We start from the raw sequence: 17,895 nt of genomic DNA, 5'->3' as shown, positions 1-17,895 counted from the left end.
GGGAAGACACAGGGGGGAGGAACAGGGGGGTTACGGGGGGGAAGGGCAGGGAAAGACACAGAGGGGGAGGAACGGGCCGGGAGAGGCACGGGGGGGGGGGAAGATACAGAGGGGGGACAGGCAGGGAGCCCTCAGGTGTCTGGCTGAAGCAGCCTCCCCCACCCCGGCCCTGGGGAGTGTGTGTAGCTGCCCGGGGGGGGGCACAGAGAGACCAGCCCCGGGAGCGCCGGGCGTGGGGGAGAGGCAGGGACCCCGGATGCCTCCCCTCCGCTTTTGCTGCAATCTCATTGTCATTCCGCTCTTGCCTCTTGATGTCACCCTCCTCCCTTCCCCCCGCGCAGCCGGGGGCGGGGGGGGGGGAGGGCTGGGACGGGGGGGGAGCTGGGGGAGGGCCGGGGGGGGCCAGGGGGAGGACCTTCCAGAGCAGGGGCCTCAGCGCACCAGCCCCGGATGCATGACTTCATTCTTCCGCCTGGGTTTCCTTTATGATGTAGGGCTGCCCCAGCCCCAGCGCACAGACACCTTGGCAGGCTGCAGCGCTCCGCACTCCCTCGCCAGCCCGCCCGCCCGGCTCCGCTGCCGGATCGCGCTCTCCGGCCGCCCCGCAGGACCCCGGCCGCCGCCAGCATGTCTGAGATCCTCCCCTACAGCGAGGAGAAGGTGGCCCGCTTCGGCACCGACTCCGAAGTCAGCGAGATCTCCTTCAGCTGCCGGCTCCAGGACACCAACTCCTTCTTCGGGGGCAACCAGGCCAAGCGGCCCCCCAAGCTGGGGCAGATCGGCAGGGCCAAGAGAGGTAAGCGCCCCCTGCCTTCCCCCGTGGCAGGAGTGGCTCTGGACCCCTCCCCCGCCCCTCCATCCGGATCCGCAGTGGGGAAGGGTCTCCCCAGGCTCGGGGAAAGGGAACGGAGAACCCCACCACCACCACCCGCGTTCCCCTGGAGGGATCGGGCCGGGCTCTGTCATCGCACATGCCAGAGAGCGGCTCCTGCCAAAGCCCAGGGCTCTCCATTGTCCGCGCCACCCTCCCAGTGTCCCTGCTGGGGCGTCCCCCACCCCCACCCCGCTCCCCCAGCCGCACTCTGTGCCCGCTCCTGCCGGCACCACCTTAGCTCGCCCTGCGCCCCCGCAGCAAGCCGGACAGGCAAGGGGCTCGCTCCGGGAGCCATTTTCCTGGGGCAGATTTCTCCAGCCGATGTTGGCTTGGGGGGGGGGGAGGTGTATAGGGAGAGGCAAATACTGCGAGCCTAAGCCCCACAAGAGACCATCTCCGCCAGCCCAGCCCAGCCTTGCTTAGGGGCTCCTGCTCCTGGATCCTGACTGTCTGCTTGTCCCCCCTGCAGTGGTGATCGAAGATGATAGAATAGACGAGGTGCTGAAGGGGATGACAGACAAGTCGCCTTCTGGGGTATAAGCCGGCAGAGGAGGCGCCTGCACTGAGCTGCAGACTCTGTTCACTGATTTTAAGCACTTTTGGCCGTGCATGTTTGTTGGACTGTGGTCAACGAGGAAAGCAAAGGAAGGAGATGAGGCTGCTGGCGACACCTTCCACCCCCAACCCAGACCCCAGCCCGAGGCGGTAACGGATGGGGCCATCTCACCCTCCTCAGCATCCAGCCGAGAGCGATGGGACAAAGGGAGCTGGCCGTCCATCCCCGTCCAGATTTTCAGGGCGCCGTGCCCACCCCGGAGATGCCATCTTTTTCAGCACCACGTCCTGCCCTCGCAACCCCCCTCCCTGCAGAATGGAGGAGCCGGCTACTGAGGCGCTATCCAGGGCCAGCGCCACTTCCAGCGCCCTCCCGGGGAGCTGTCCATTCCAGCGCCACTTCCAGCGCCCTCCCCGGGAGCTGTCCATTCCAGCGCCACTTCCAGCGCCCTCCCCGGGGAGCTGTCCATTCCAGCGCCACTTCCAGCGCCCTCCCGGGGAGCTGTCAATTCCAGCGCCACTTCCAGCGCCCTCCCCGGGGAGCTGTCAATTCCAGCGCCACTTCCAGCGCCCTCCCCGCGGAGCTGTCCATTCCAGCGCCCTCCCCGCGGAGCTGTCCATTCCAGCGCCCTCCCCGGGGAGCTGTCCATTCCAGCGCCCTCCCCGCGGAGCTGTCCATTCCAGCGCCCTCCCCGCGGAGCTGTCCATTCCAGCGCCCTCCCCGGGGAGCTGTCCATTCCAGCGCCACTTCCAGCGCCCTCCCGGGGAGCTGTCAATTCCAGCGCCACTTCCAGCGCCCTCCCCGGGGAGCTGTCAATTCCAGCGCCACTTCCAGCGCCCTCCCCGCGGAGCTGTCCATTCCAGCGCCCTCCCCGCGGAGCTGTCCATTCCAGCGCCCTCCCCGGGGAGCTGTCCATTCCAGCGCCCTCCCCGCGGAGCTGTCCATTCCAGCGCCCTCCCCGCGGAGCTGTCCATTCCAGCGCCCTCCCCGGGGAGCTGTCCATTCCAGCGCCACTTCCAGCGCCCTCCCGGGGAGCTGTCAATTCCAGCGCCACTTCCAGCGCCCTCCCCGGGGAGCTGTCCATTCCAGCGCCACTTCCAGCGCCCTCCCGGGGAGCTGTCAATTCCAGCGCCACTTCCAGCGCCCTCCCCGGGGAGCTGTCAATTCCAGCGCCACTTCCAGCGCCCTCCCCGCGGAGCTGTCCATTCCAGCGCCCTCCCCGCGGAGCTGTCCATTCCAGCGCCCTCCCCGGGGAGCTGTCCATTCCAGCGCCCTCCCCGCGGAGCTGTCCATTCCAGCGCCCTCCCCGGGGAGCTGTCCATTCCAGCGCCACTTCCAGCGCCCTCCCCGGGAGCTGTCCATTCCAGCACCCTCCTGAGGAGCTGTCCATTCCAGCGGCACTTCCAGGGAGCTGTCCATTCCAGCCCCCACTCCTCTCCCATGCCCTTCTTCCCAGCCCCACTAAGCCCCCCCCCACACTTTCCCCATGCCACGATGCCGAGGTGCTGTTCCCCTGAGAGCGCGGAGCCCTTGGGATCGCCCAGCGGTCTCATCTCGAAGAGGGCTCCTGTAGCCATGCTCTTTACACCTTTCTCTGTCTCTCTCCGAGTGGCTGTGTATCTCGCCCCTGCACAGACACACACCTCTCTAGCTGTAGCAGGCTCATTGTGCGTGCAGTCACCCCCCTGCTGTATTTCAGACCCACACCCATTCTCTAACTCATCCATCCAGCCCCACACCTCATCCCTGTCCAGTTTGCAAAATACCAGCAGATCGGTCGCAAATCCAAAGCCAGCAGTGCTGAATGGAAGGCAGAGGTTCCGACCCGGATGGACTATAATATAAAAGACAGTGATCGTTTTGCTGTCGAGAGACATTTTTGCTCCATCTTTTTTGCATGAGCTTCCTGGTCCTGGTGCCACATCTTGGTGCCACTGGTCATCCCACTCTGGCACGCTTCTTTTTAACAGAACTCCTCATATTTGTATTTTTATATCCGAATCTTTGTTAAAAATGATCTGCTAGTGTCTAAGGTTGAAATACTGCATCAAAGATTGTTCATATTTTTCCCATAGGAAAGGAAAATAAGTGTAAAGAATGGAATTTAAATGGTTGGTTCTCGTAATTCTATATATCAGTATTGGACAGGACTTCTGGGCTGTGGTTAGGGTTTTGCACACCTCAAAACACCCGTAAACAAATGTATCTAAGAATCTTATACTGTGATTAATGGCTTTATTGACGGACCATGCAGAAACATAATGACTTTAGAAGATCTGATTGCACTGGCTACGAATGTGCTTGGATAACTCGCTGGTTATTTGACTCCTCTTTCATGGGGGATGTTCCGAGTGGGTGTTTTTAATTTTGTACTTTAATTTGATTTAATTTTTTAAAAAGCTTATTCTGGTCTGATGTGCATGAGAAACGATCATCTTTTCAATAATATACTGTGTCATTTTATGAGGACAACAAAGCAAAAAAAGAAAAAAAAAGAAAAGGTCATGCCATTCTAAGAATGACCCATTGTACATTTTAATGCCATTTTTCACTGTATTGGTGAACAAAACTCAATGAATAAATACATACCTGTACCAAATGAAGGCAGCCAGCCCTGCGTGTCTTCCCTAGCAAGATCTTTGTCACTGGGCTTGAGCCAAACCTCAGGGAAGCGAATGGAAAACCTCCCAGTGCAGTCAATGGGCTTTGGATCTGGACTGTTGAGGGAATAGTTGAGAGATTATTCAAGGACTTCTACCATGTTCTCCAGGCAATCACAACCCCCGGAGAACTGCACTGGGTCACAGGTATTTTTGCTGCAGTTGCCACCTCTCTCTGTTGGTTGGCTCTCTGAATTGCTTGGGGTTCAGGAGATAGGGTGAGAACCCCTAGCTCAGGCCTGGTGCTGCATCCCGGAGGGTCACATTCCAAGTCCCTGCAGGTTCGCTGGGAGGGAGGGAGGGCAGCAGGTGACCTAGTTTTTGCTTAAGACAGAAATAGAAACCAGGCTGCTGAGCGGCTTGTGGCTGTTAAATATTTTACTGGGGCCTCTCAGAGGAGCTGCCCTCATCCTGCGGCGGCTGGGTGGAAGGAACTCTGCAGCAGGGAGCTGGAGGAGGAGGCTGGTCCCAGAGGCACCCGGACCAAAGTGGAGCCAGCGTTGCTTTCCATCTCAATTCAACAGTCAGGCAGGCACATCACAAGGGCCAACACAAGGGTTCATTGGCCGTAGAATCCCGTGGAGCTGAGGAGGAAGGGATGCCCCAGGGCAGCAAGGGGGTCAATGGCCAGGCCATCAGGTGCTCTCTCTGTTGCTGCCTTAGGCACAGGCTGATAAGAAGCCCCAGATAGGCTCACAGACTTTAAGGCCAGAAGGGCTCATCATGATCATCTAGTCTGACCTTCCGCACACTGCAGCCCACAGAACCCCGTCCACCAAGCCTGGAATAGCCCCATAACCTCTGACTCAGTTACTGACACCCACAAATCTTGATTGAAATATGTCAAGTTACAGAGAATCCACCACTGACTCTAGTTCAAACCTGCAAGTGACCCATGCCCCACACTGCAGCAGAAGGCGACAGCCCCCCAGGGTGTCTACCAATCTGACCTGGGAAATACAGAAGGGGCAAAGCTCTCCACCCTTTCCTGAGCCCTACAGACCATCAAAAGCCCCTGGAGAGGAGAGGCTGGAGCCTCCCACAGGCCTTGGGAATTTACTTTAAACCACTGGGAAATGCACTTGGCAATTCAAGGGCTATTTTGGAGGAGGAAGGGGTGCTTATTTACCTTTCTGGGCCACTCTAACACACATACACATTGGGGCCAATCCTTCCTTCTCTGTTCTTTTACATTTATTAAACTAGCTTTTGCATTGGTTGAAACCTTGCTTTTTCTGAGTAAGGGAAGGATGGAGGCTAGGTCCATCAATGGCTATTAGCCAGGATGGGCAGGGATGATGTCCCTAGCCTCTATGTGCCAGAAGTTAGGAATGGGAGATGGGTCACTTGATGATTCCCAGTTCTGTTCATTCTCTCTGGGGCAGCTGGCATTGGCCACCGTCGGAAGACAGGACACTGGGCTAGATGGACCTTTGGTCTGACCCAGTGTGGCCGCTCTTATGTAAAGAGTCAAATTCAGACACCACAACTACAGGCAGTGAGCCATGCTACAAACACACTGAAGCACAGACACACCCATATACACTCAACCCACACACAGAGAACCACAGACGCACAGCCAGTCACATAGGCTGGCCGACAGACTCATATAGGCACATGCAAAGTGCACACGCTCCCAGATGCCTACATACACGCTCAACATATGTACTCGGAGACCCACATTCTGTATGGGAATCTGTGTGTATGACTTTGAGCCACATGCATACAGGAACTCCACAAACACCATCAGTACACCCACACCAAGACACACACACACCCCCTATGTCTGCCCGAGCTGTATTTACATGGCTTAACGCTGACATGAATAAATGCCCATCCCCAAAATGCTCAGTATCTGGGGGAGGGGGGTACCTCAGGGTCTGAGCCCCCTGCAGTTAAGTGTCTCTACAGCTGGGCCAGCTCCTGTCTCCTTCTGCTGGAAAGAGAAGCCTGTGGGTATGGGGCCAATGGTGGAACATGGGTGTCTACAGATCTCGCCCTTGCTGATCCATGTCCCGAGCTCTCTGAACACTCCTGTCTGTGCCCCCTGAGCTGCAGGAGAGATGAAGCTGCCCCCGAACCTCTGGATTCTCAGCACCAGCTAGAGTCTCTCAGGTGCACATTTTACATTCATATTTTTTAACATCCTGATCCCCGTCTAGATCTCCCTATTGAATCAGATTGGCAGATGCCAGCCTCTCCCTGGGACTCCCATCTGGCACCTGCCTTCAGGGTGTCACAGTAACACAGAGCAGGGAGCACCAAGACAGGCCTTCCCCGCTGTGACCGCCACTGAAGTATTCACACCATCCACAAAAAGCGGACACAACCCCGGCCCCAAGGAGCCCATGTAAGGCCCCTATTGTGAAGTTGGATCCACATGGGTGGGCAGGAGTCCCATTCGATTGCATCCTCCCAAACTAACGGGCTGTTTGCACAAGGAGACCACCTCTAGTGGAGACCACAGCCCAGGGCAAAGTCCCTGCCTGCACCAGGGGACTTTCTCCAGCTGCCTAACACTTGCAATGGACTCTCTCTGCAGCACCGGCCCCTTGGTCTCCCACTGACCCTGTGTGTGGGGGGAAAGCCCCTTCAATTCCTCATATGGAGCCCAGGATCGGAGCTGGAGCCCTTTATCCAGAGACAGGCTTGTGAGGTCCCTAGAGGGGAGAGGCCTCCCCAGGCTGGAAGCTGCAGGCTGAGTGACCAGCATTAATGGGGTGTTGTGAGCACCCAGAGAGAGCACTGGGTGCTCCTCGCACTGTCACGGGTGTAGATCTGGAGTAACTCCACTGCCATCCATAGAATTACCTGGGTGTAAATGCCTCAGGCCCACAATGTGTTGGGTCCTGTCCAGCCACACAGGGAGACACAGCCCCTCCCGCAAAGGGCTCACAGCTGAAAGGAACGAAGGCTTGTTATGCTAACTACAGTTCGGAGGGGTGGAGGGAGCCATTCCCCAGCAGTGGGAGTATGGGAAGGTCGTGACCAGGAAGCAGACGGCTCAGGTTCCCCCCAGTACAAACACACACACACACCCCAGTATAATCACAAAGAGTTGCTGCTTCTCATAGCCCTGGGTTGTGGCCGTTTCCAAATCTGAGCCTGTGGGACAAGGGAATAGATCTGCCCCTGCCACCCAGGGTCAGGCCAGGAGGTTCCAAGGCATTTCTGATTCAGCCCAGCTGGTCTGGCAAAGCAGCAAAGCCCAGCCACAAGAGGGTAAAAGGGAGGGAAGGCAGCAGTACGGGGTCTCTCTGGTAGAGGTCACCCAACCTATGCCAGTGTAAACGAAGCACAGCCCGGGGCCAGCCTCACAGAGAAGCACCAGTGAGAAAAGGCCAGAGCCTCACCAGGCAGCCCCGGGAGCTGCTGAGGCTGATCCGTCAAGGGCTGCCATAGCCCAGAGGGGTGTTGATTAATGCTATTGACCCGGTGCAGGCCGCCAGCAGTTTCCATGGACTATCCTGCCAGGGTTTCCACAGAGCTGACGGTGTGAGGCCTGGGTCGGCTCAAACGCTGGGCTAGCAGGATGAAGAGATTCCCCTCCAGAGGCGGCACAGCACTGAGATGGGAGCTGACTGCACTAAAGGGGACGCTAACCTGCCTTCCTGAGAGCAGCCTCCCCTCTGCCCATCCTCCCCCACAAGGGCAAGGGGAGGAGGCCCACTCCCCCAGCCTCTTCCAAAGCCCATCCTGCCCCAGCCTTCAGCCTTTACCGACAGTCCCCTTTCCGGCCCGTTCTCTGTCCCCACAGTGACTTTTTAGCTGGAGGGGCTTAAAGCACGGTTCATGCCCACTTTAGAGCAATGGTTAGTGACTCCTTGCTGGCTGCAAGCTCCAGCACACAGTCTGGCTCCTGGAAGTGATCAAGCGCAGGGTTAATTTACTGTGGGAATGGGTATGTCTGATCAGGCCACCTGTAAACCCAGTCCTCCCCCAAAGTGGGTATTCACCCACGAAAGCTCATGCTCCACTATGTCTGTTAGTCTATAAGGTGCCACAGGACTCTTTGCCGCTTTTACAGATCCAGACTAACACGGCCACCCCTCTGATGCTTCCCAGAGCCTGTGGGTCCCGCTCTGCACACACAAGACTCTCTCCCCCAGGCAAGGGCAGTGAGTTATATGGGCCCGTGGTGCCCATGCTCCAGGAATATTCAGGGCCCGGGGGCCCGGCTCCACCAATGTTTAGGGCTGGGTCTCTCCCCCGGCCCTGTCTGCCGCCCCCGCATGCCTGCCCCAGAGCATCTCCCAGCCCCACCTGCCACCCCCACGCAATTTAAAAGGGCTCAGCGGGCCCCAGTCACCACCATCAGCAGTGCAGCAGGGCTAAGGCGGCTTCCTGCCCAGCCTCGCTCCATGCCACTCCTGGAAGTGGCTGGAACAGCCCTATGGCCTTGGGTGTGGGGGGGGGAGTCACCATGCACTGCACCCGCCCTGAGCACTGACTCCGCAGCTCCCATTGGCTGGGAACTGCAGCCAATGGGAGCTGCGGGGGAGGTGCCTGTGGCCAGTGGCGCACAGAGACCCTCTGGCCCCCCAGCCTAGGAGCCGTTGCTAGAGGGGTGTGCAGGTTGCTTTTGGGAGCCACCCAAGGTAAGCATTGCACCCCTCACCCTCTCCCACATCCCAACCCCCTGCCCCAGCCCAGAGCCCGCACACAAACTCCCTCCCAGAGCCCACCCCCCATACCCACTCCTACACCCTAACCCCCTGTCCCAGCCCAGAGCACACACCCCACACACAAACTCCCTCCCAGAGCCTGCACCCCAAACCCGCTCCTGAACCCAAACTCCTGCCCAGTGCCTGCACCGCTCCCCTACCCAAACTCCCTCCCAGAGTGTTAGGCAGGTGTTGGACGGGGGGCAGGACTTGGACCCATTCTGGGCACCACCAAAAATTATACATACCTGCTGCCCCTGCCCCCAGGAGTAAAATGTCTGGAGAAACCTGCCTTCTCCTCAGTATTAAGGAGGAGGAAACAACAGGGCCTCACCGCCCAGAGAGGCTGCCAGCAGCTACCAGGTGCGAGATGGCTACTTTAGGGCTGCAGTTGAATGTCGCTGCTAAATTTAAAAGGCCAGCCTCCAAAAGGTACACTGGGGAAAAAGTTACTGTGCCCAGAGATTTAACTGGACAGGAAGATGCTGGTACTGTGCAGATCCCTGTTTTACCACATTGCAGGGCTGCTTATCTAGCTAGACCTGTCCCTATGCAGAGCATATCCTGGCAAGAACCAAGTATGTCCCCCTGTGAGGCCAGAAACTGTCTCCCCTTTACTTCCAGCCCAGGGTGCCATCACCTGCCCTGGGTAGTATTGCTCAATGGCCAGTTAGTGGTGCTGGTATCACTCCCCCTGGACCCCCACATCCCAAGGCCTGCTGAGCTACCGAAAGGCAACAGTGAACAGTCACCTGCCCTCACATGCAGGATGCTGGGGCCAGCATCACATCAAGAGATTTGAAACTGCCAGGTGCCAGGGCATACCTCCCACCAGCGGGCTCCAGACAAAGAACATTCACGATAGGCCAGCAACACAGTCAGTTCACGCGTTTATTTGCACAGGGCCCGCTCTGAGGCGAGGCTTTGCCAAATGTTCTCTTTATAATGGCTTCAGAGATGGATGGGCTTGAAGCCAAGCGGTGCTGGGTACCCCCTGTGCTAATGGGGAGGGCCTCAGCGGCTCAGGGTGCCAGTGAGCGACCCAGATCCCACAGCTTTCTAGCTGCCAGCGTTGCAGCCAGTTGCTGCTGGAGAACCCTTCCCTTTGCCTCTGGATGTTCTAGGTGACACAGGAATCTAGCCCCAGCCTATCCCAATTCTCACTAACACACCAGGGTCTTGAGCGGTTCGCTTTTCCCCTCCGATCCACCCCACACTACCCAACCTCTTCACTCGCATCAGAGCTTATCCATTTTCCTACCTCTGGCCAGTCCCCGAGCAAAGAGGTCCAGTTTCCCAGCAGGCTGGTGGCAGATCAGTTCATGGGCCACCGGCAGAATGGAATTTGATGGAGTCACACTGGGTAACTAGCAGGCATCTGCACTGGGACCCTGTCAGCAACGAAAGAGTCCGGCCCGGTCCAACCTGTGCCACTGAATTCTGTGCGTCAGGGCCTCAGCTGCTGTAAATCAGCATTGGGCTGCTGACCTCAATGGAGTAATGCTGATTTACACCTGCTAAGGAGTTGGCCCTCTGGGGCTTGTCGCTTATGAGATGCCAAATAATTATTTAAAAAAATATAAATTCCATTGGCTGAAAGCCTGGCTTAATCTAAAGGCAGCTGGTGAGCTTTCAGCCCTCTTCAGTCACTCCCAGGCAGGGAGATGGAAGAATTAGGACAGTCAGCTTGAAGTGTTGTGTCTCTCTAGATGCTGAGATCGTGATTCTGGCCAGGGATACAATGACCCACAGGGAAGGAGCATCTCACAGGTGGCATAAGCCAGAGGAAGCCACAAGTGACAGTCCCAGGAAGGGCTCGGTGACCCCAAATGGCTACTGTAGGCCTAGACAGAGGGGTTATGGGTTTTGCGTAAGGAATCCCATCATCCTAGGTGGCAAGGGGAGGGCCTCTAGAACAAACCTACCCCTTGTCTTTGGAGCAGAGGGTGTTTCTGGGGCCCCACGGGCTAGCTGCTCAGAGCACCCTCGGAGAGCACAGTGAGGCAGCCTACTGGCTGCGGAAACCCAGCTGTGATGGCATCAAGGCCGTTGCTTGGGCTCCAACTGATGGGTGCAATTTGTAACCAGTTAACCCGACTGTGCCCCTCATTGGTTCCTGCCATAGTGGCCATGGCCTGGCCTTCGAGTGCCCCTGCTCTCCCACCCAACAGCTGGCCCATCTCACCCCACCCATCACCACAGCCAATGCCCAGCTCTCCGAGGACTCGCCCCTCACAGGGCTTTCTGTGCCCCAGGGCAGCGAGCGACGGTGGTTCTGACTCCCTGTATGTTTGCCTCCTCGTGGGGCTATCAGCCTCTGGTGACACAAGTGCCAGCTGCCAAAGAGCAAAGCCGTCCCTGGGCCCTGCCCAGCCCTGAAGGACGCAGCTAGAACAGGCTTCTGCATTTGCACAGCCAGGCGCCCCAGCTCAGCTGCTGCCGGCTCCCGTCACGTTCCCAGCTGCAGAGACGTTCTCTAGCGGACAGGCGAGCTGGAGAGAGGCAGGCACCCCAGCCAGCAGGAGTCCCCGCTTTTGGGGGACCGGGAGCCATTTGCGATTTCACAAGTTCAGTTATTCTGGCGCGTTCTCTGCAGGTGATGCTCTCTCCTGACCCATGCAGTCTTACTCTAGTTCCTTCCCACCCACAGAGCACTCCCAAAGAGCGAGAACACAAATCAGAGGCAGCCAAACCAGACAGCGGGAGGCCCAGGTGGTGGCAGGAACAGGGATGTTTGAGCCCAAAGAGGTTTGATGCCAGCTCCTCCTCTGCTTTCGTTCCCCTGGGAATGGAAAGAGGGACCCATTCTCTCCGATCAGTTAAAACCTCTTGAATTGCTTTGCTGAACGCTCTTTTTGCTTTTTAAATGCACTTTTTGCTGGGACATAATCCCACTTTGATCACCTTAGACACGCTCTGGATTTGCCCACACAATAGCTCCTTGGGGCAGGGACTCCCATCATCACGTACACACAGCGCCAAGCACAAGGGGACCCCAAGCCCTGATCATGCTCCACAGATGGTACCAAAATACAAACAACAACAGAGGCTGCATCAGTGCAAACTTACCCCAATTGCCTCAAGACAGTGCTTGGACCCGGAGCTCCCTATGCTAGAGGGGAGTTGGCTCTGCAGGGTTCATAGAGTCTAAGGCTGGAAAGGTCCAGTAAATTAAGTCTGACCTTCTGCATAACACAGGCCAGAGAATGTCAGCGTTACCCCTGTAACGATAAAGGGTTGCACCCAACATGAGGCACAAACCCATGACCCTGAGATTACTCATACTCTTCTGAGTGATCTAGCCAGCCGCATTGAGCCCTTGGATTTGTTAACGATACCACCGATGATGCTATAAATTAGACTCATGGAGTCTTCGATAGAGCCAGCTCTTCACTTGGAACTGCACTGAGATCCCCCAAATTGCCCCGGTAAACTTTCAAGAGTGAATTGGTGGACTTCAGGAAAAACGGTTCCCCCCCAACCTCCCATGGCTTTCACGGTGACCCTGCCCATTCCGTATGGATTCTACACCAGCCTTGCAGACCACATGGGAAAGAACCAACCCAATTACCTTCAACTGCTCCCAAAGTGACAGCTGAAAAGTGAAGTGAATTTTCCACCCGTTCTATCCACACAGATAAATCTAGGTCAGGAGCAACATTAAAGATTTCATGCACACAAATTTTATGCAGAGCTAATATAAACACTGGGAAACATAATAGTTTTTCTCAGACACGTGTGGGTGGAGAGGCTCTAGTAGCCAATCCAGTGCCGCGGCTCCAACTCAACGGCTGCAGCATCTCCGAGGAGCTGAAAAGGTGTGCACGCACGAGGGAGCCAGCCAGATGACTAACAAGGAGAGTGCTGACATTTACAAGCTCCCACATATATGTGGCAAATGAGTCGGCTTCACAGATACAGCCCAAAGGCAGCGGGACTAATCAGTTGGCCTCCACCAGCCGAGGGAGAGCAACAAAAGGGTGAAAAAAGTCAACACCACAGCAGGATAGGGTGGCATGAGGGCTCCCTGGGGAGAACCTGGGACTGACCAAAGGCGGGGGTCAGATCCACTTTAATATCAGGGTGTTGTTTGTGGGAAGGTTCCCATCAATGCAGAAGGGGGTGATGCACTTAAGGTCTGAACGACCCTGGCAACCGGAATGGCTGTATGTGCCACACAATGACACTGAATGATGTTCTACGGGCGAAGGGGCAATGTGGGGGCCAGGGAATACACACAGGAGGATAGGAGTGGTTCTTAGCCTTGCCAACCCAGCCATGCTTGGGATGCTGTTGTGTGGGAGGTGCAGGCCCCAACAGGGGAGTCCTACTGTAAACCAAATGCTGAGGTTTTTTACCACCATGTCACCGCGACCTGCTCCGACTCCTGCAGCCCCAGGGCATGCTAGGCACCGCACCTGTACGACTGCAGCAGTGGGAAAGAACCACACCAGCCTCAGGGCAGAGGCAGCCTTGGGAAGAGATGAGGAAGCCAGCAACTGACATGGTGGAAGTGGAATCTTCTTCCCAACGCAGGAGACAGGGGCCCATGCAAAGCGCTGCAAGGCCCAGGCTGACCAGACAAGAAGGGTGAATTCCCGTCCAGCCATGGAGCAAGCAGTTATGCCAGGGAACAAGGTGGGTTCGCCATGCTGGGACACAGGGCAGAACTGAAGCAACACTGGGCAGAATTCACCCCTCCCCCAAAGAGGCAGCCAGCTGGACCAAGCAACTCTTGAGTCCTGAATCCCAGGGCCTGAGCTCGTGCTGACCTCTGCGGCCTGGCTTCTTCCAGCCCAGGAGCCAGCTTCACTCCAGCGACCAGTGCGTGACACTGAGGCAGTTGGTTGTCATGTCCCATCTGTCCCTGATTGTGTAGCCTCTCCCCCTCCCCCACTATTTCTGGCCACATGTGTAGTAAAATAACACATAAAACATTAAAATTCAACAACTTAAGGGATAGCCCTCTCCTCCCCCAATCCCAGCAAGGCCACAGGTTCCTTTGCTCGGGGAGCTGCACAAGGAGCCTTTGAGCAGGGGAGGACCCAGCTGGGGTCACGCTGTGGGTGAGAGCTCCTCAGGGCACGGCTGACTGAGCAGGGACCTGGGAATCCTGTCCCTTTCTCGCTGGCATAATGCTTCCTAATCATGCAAGGACAAAAGCTGGATTAGAGCGATTTGCTTGTGGCGAATGCTAAAATCCCTCCCTTTGCCTCTGCACTGCTGCGAAATCTACTTGAGAGCGTGCGAGGCCGGCTCCTCTCCCCGCATCCCCCCCAAAGATGGATGGAGGGAATTAATATGATTCAGGGATTCTCTGGCAGCTTCATTACCAGCCACAAAGACCAGCGACCTGGGGGTGGGGAGGGGGAAGAGAGCCAAAGCACCGCGCTTGTCCAGGAGCTGAGTCAACCTGAGCCTCCCCACACAAGTGCCCTTTGCCAGCTCTTCCCCGGTTCCGCCTGGCCTGCCCCTGGCTCCCTGCAGAACTGCAGCAGGTTTCGGGCGTTGCTCACATCCAGCCCCACGGAGCGTACACACCGCAATGGACTGGCAGGGCTGCAGCAAGCTTCCCCAGCCCCCATGCCACCCCTCTCCCACTATGCTCTGCAGCCAGATGTGGGTCGCTCCCTGTGTCACCCCCAAGGCTGCTGCTGGAGGAACAGGCTGCGGCCACCCTGCTACGGAGGGGTGGGGGGAGCAGAGTTGTAGACACAACAGCCCCCCAGGGCAGCCTGACCCCAGTGGCTGCTGGGAACTGTAGTCTACACAGGCCAGACCTTCAGGGGTGGGGGAGTCTGGGGTCCTGGGACAAGGGGGCCTTTGGGAACATAGCCATGTTCTAAAGCCTTGAGATCGACAGCACCAGGATGAGGAGCTGGTCTGGGCGACTAGAGAGAAACCAACTTTATTGAGCTGGCTGCAAACCAACATTCCCTTTGGTCTCACAGCACCCAGGTGGCTGGAAGGATGGGCTGGGCTCCAGCCATAGGCAAGGCACTGGATTAGAGGAGTCCGCTGTCACCCAGCCCCATGAATCTGGCACTGGCAGCTGCAGCTGGCGCTGGTTGGTTTAGGCCCCCAAGTTGGCTGGAGAACTCCTTGCTGCTACAACTGTGGCAGGCCCTTCCCACTCACAGCTCAATAGCACTGAGATAATCCTCGCTGTCCGAGGCCTGGAGGAAGCTGGGTGGGCAGGCGGGGCCGGGCGGCTCGTGGAGTCTCCGCCCCAGCGCCAGGTCGGCAGGGGACAGCTCCTGGCCCTTGCACATGACGTAGAGGAAGTAGTGGAAGTCAGTGCCGTAGGTGGAGTGGCGCAGGGACCAGCCGTAGGCGGGCTGGGCATAGTGGCGCTTGCGGAAGTGCGGCTGGGCAAAGGTGATGGAGATGAAACGGCCTCCCGGCCGCAAGACTCTGCTGACCTGTGAGGAAAAGGTTAAAGCGGACAGGGTCAAGGACCCCCCTGCACTGTGCCAGGCTCCCCTCCTGGGCACGAACCTCTCCAAATCCAGGGAACACTCCCCCCCATCCCTGCCAGGGCATCCCTCCAACCTGTCGGCTGCTCCAGGAGTGTGCAGAAAACGGGTCACCTCCCATCTTGCTAGAGATCTCAGGCTATGCAGGGAGGGCGCAGCTGATCCCCAGTTTCAGGGCATCTGCTGCTCTCCACAGGGGTTTGGAGAGAATTTTCTCCACCCCTCCGGCAGCACAGTGCAGCTGGGCAGGAAAGGGTGAAGCAGCGGCCGGCCCCCACTGAAAGGAGGGGAAGGGATGTTACGGGATCTAGCAGCTTCCAGCCTGCGCAGTCCTTGGCCCTCTTCCGCTGCCTACTCCCTGCTGCTGGAGCTGGCATTTGTCGCCAACAGCCCTGGCTCCTCCTGTTGCCAAGAGACCATGCTTGGCCTCCTCCACCTGCTCTGCACCCCTCCAGGGGTCCGACCCCCACCCTGCTCACACGGGGAAGGCTCACTGCAGGGATGAGAATTTTACCCAACAGCACAAAGGCTGCAGCAGGTGCATTGGCCAGGCCTGGGGCTGCAGCTCCCAGAGCCCCCAGACGAGAAAGCCCACTAGGGTCCCCAGGTGCAACTGCTACGAGAGGGCGGGGGAGCGGAGCGGTTTTCCTTTGTCTTTTCTCCAGACTCTTGTGCATGCCCAGCACAGATGAGGGTAAACCTACCCCACCCCCACAGGTGGCAAGACCTCACGGTGCCACCCCTCCCCCCCACAAGGTAACAGCTCCAGGATCCATGCTCCCCACCCAAGTGGTTGTTTGTGCAGAGCTCCCCCGTCCCAGCCCCCCACTGTGCTTGCCACGCCAAAACGTCCCTGAGCAGCGCTCGAAAACACAGTGTCCAAGGTACGGGGTGTTTGAAGCAGAGAGGACTTGACCCTTTTAATCATCATTTTCTCCTCAGTGGAACTAAGCTCCTGCTAATAGGATGGAAAAGAACATCAATTTTCTTGCTTGGCTTTATCCAATGTCAAAGGCATTTACGGCCAGCGCCGGCGTGCTCAGCATGCTAACGGCGCTGCTTGGTATGAGCAGCCAGCGTTGGCGGCCTCCCTGCACTCTGCTGCACAGCTACTCCCAGCGCAGCCTGATGGGGAGGGCACGGCGCAGAGCCGGGAACTCCCCCGCACTCGGCTGCCTGGGTCCCTGACAGGTGGGGACCGACCGCCCTTCATCTCTCATGACTCACCCTTAGCCAAAGGGCTACAGCGCCAGGGAGCTGCTGCTGCAGTCCTGGCCGAATGCTGGCGGTGGGGAGGGGGCTCTGCAGCAGGCGGGCAGGGGAGGGGAGGGACCACCCACGCAGGACGGATCTCTGTGGCAGGGTAAAAGATTCTCCTTTAATCCTCCGGCAATACAGGGGTCGGTATTTCCCACGGACACCATCCATTTGTCCATCGTTTGATGCAGAGAGAAATCCACAGCTGGTGCCACTGGCAACGCAGGGGCTATTAGTCCTGAAAATGTAGCCGCTGGGCATCCTCTGATCAGAGAGGGAGGAGGCCGAAGTTGGGCCTTGGGAGATAGCGCTAACCAGGGCCTATCCAGGACGGCCACAGCATCGTAGGGCAGGAGAAGGGCCAGCCCTGGGCTTCCCAGGTTGGTGCTGACACAGATTGTGCAACCACATACAATAGCTTTGGGGACCATGCGATATTAAGCTGATGTGCCACTGTGGGCCAGGAACTGTATGCAACTCCAGAGGCAGGGTTCCCACAGCTCCTCCAGGAACGAAAAGCAGATGGGGATGATTAAGGTGAATCACTCAGGTTATAAACACTTGCAGCGAGGTCCGTTCCCCACCCTCCCCCTCCCCCGGATGGAGGCTGACATGTCCTGGTTCAAACTGGGTCTCCACAGAGCAACGGACAAGGAAAGAGCTTAGAAGATAAATAGGCTGCATTTAAACTGACTCAGGGGCTTCGTTTTGATTCAGCAAACGGACAGGGACCGTCTGTCCTTAGGGAGCCCCAACCTCTGAGGAAGGGTTGGGGAGATTTTGACTTACCAGGGCTCCATAAGACTGAGGGGTGACCTCACCCAAGCGTCAGCCCATGGCAAAGCCCTTTCATTGGTTTTAGGAGGTTTTCTCTGTACTGCTTTTACTGTAAGAATAAAGGTGCTTGCTCTCGGGGTAACTTGTAACTGCTGGCAGTACGCTGCTCATAGCCCTGGGAGACGAAGCAAGCCCAGTGTGATGCAGCAGGGAGGGGGGAGTGTTGACCTGGAAATGTGGCAGGGGAGTTTCACTGGGGATGGGAGACCTGAGAGCCTGTCACCTGAGCCAGGACGGGGAGGGGGAGGTAACACCTCTGCCCAGGAATGTGGACAGAGGCTGCAGGAGGGAGCCTGCTGGAGGGCGGGCGGGGTTAGTTTCAGTTCTGTGCTGGGTGGTGGAACGCAGGGAACCCCAGGGCTGGGGTCTAAGCTCCCTGCTCCCGCAGAAGGACTTGACTGAGGGGTCCTTGTTGTACCCACAAGCTCTGTTTTAGACTTCCTATTGTCTAATAAACCTTTGTTTTACTGGCTGGCTGAGAGTCACAGTGAATCCCAGGAAGAGGGGTGCAGGCCCCGGACTCCCCCACACACCGTGACACCCAGGGATTGGCCTTTAGGCAGAGCAGCTT

At 57.5% G+C, this 17,895-nt stretch overlaps 2 protein-coding genes across 2 annotated transcripts in view; one reads left to right on the top strand and one right to left on the bottom strand.

Moving 5' to 3' along the window:
- The first annotated feature begins 430 nt into the window (after positions 1-430).
- Positions 431-4,029, top strand: CAMK2N2 (calcium/calmodulin dependent protein kinase II inhibitor 2). The gene is made up of 2 exons (XM_073359202.1): positions 431-796; positions 1,344-4,029. Exons 1-2 carry the CDS (start codon positions 628-630, stop codon positions 1,412-1,414), a joined length of 240 nt encoding a protein of 79 aa, XP_073215303.1. The 5' UTR covers positions 431-627; the 3' UTR covers positions 1,415-4,029.
- Positions 4,030-14,542: 10,513 nt separating this feature from the next.
- The window catches only part of EEF1AKMT4 (EEF1A lysine methyltransferase 4), a 30,811-nt gene continuing 27,458 nt past the window's right edge, over positions 14,543-17,895 (bottom strand). The window contains exon 3 of the mRNA XM_073359201.1: positions 14,543-15,176. Within this exon, the coding sequence (XP_073215302.1) occupies positions 14,889-15,176 (288 nt within the window). The 3' untranslated portion in view covers positions 14,543-14,888. The remainder of the gene's footprint in view (positions 15,177-17,895) is intronic.

The sequence above is a fragment of the Lepidochelys kempii genome, chromosome 9, assembly GCF_965140265.1.
Source record: "Lepidochelys kempii isolate rLepKem1 chromosome 9, rLepKem1.hap2, whole genome shotgun sequence".
Classification (NCBI taxonomy): Eukaryota; Metazoa; Chordata; order Testudines; family Cheloniidae; genus Lepidochelys; species Lepidochelys kempii.
This window is presented reverse-complemented; position numbering and strand designations above follow the sequence as displayed.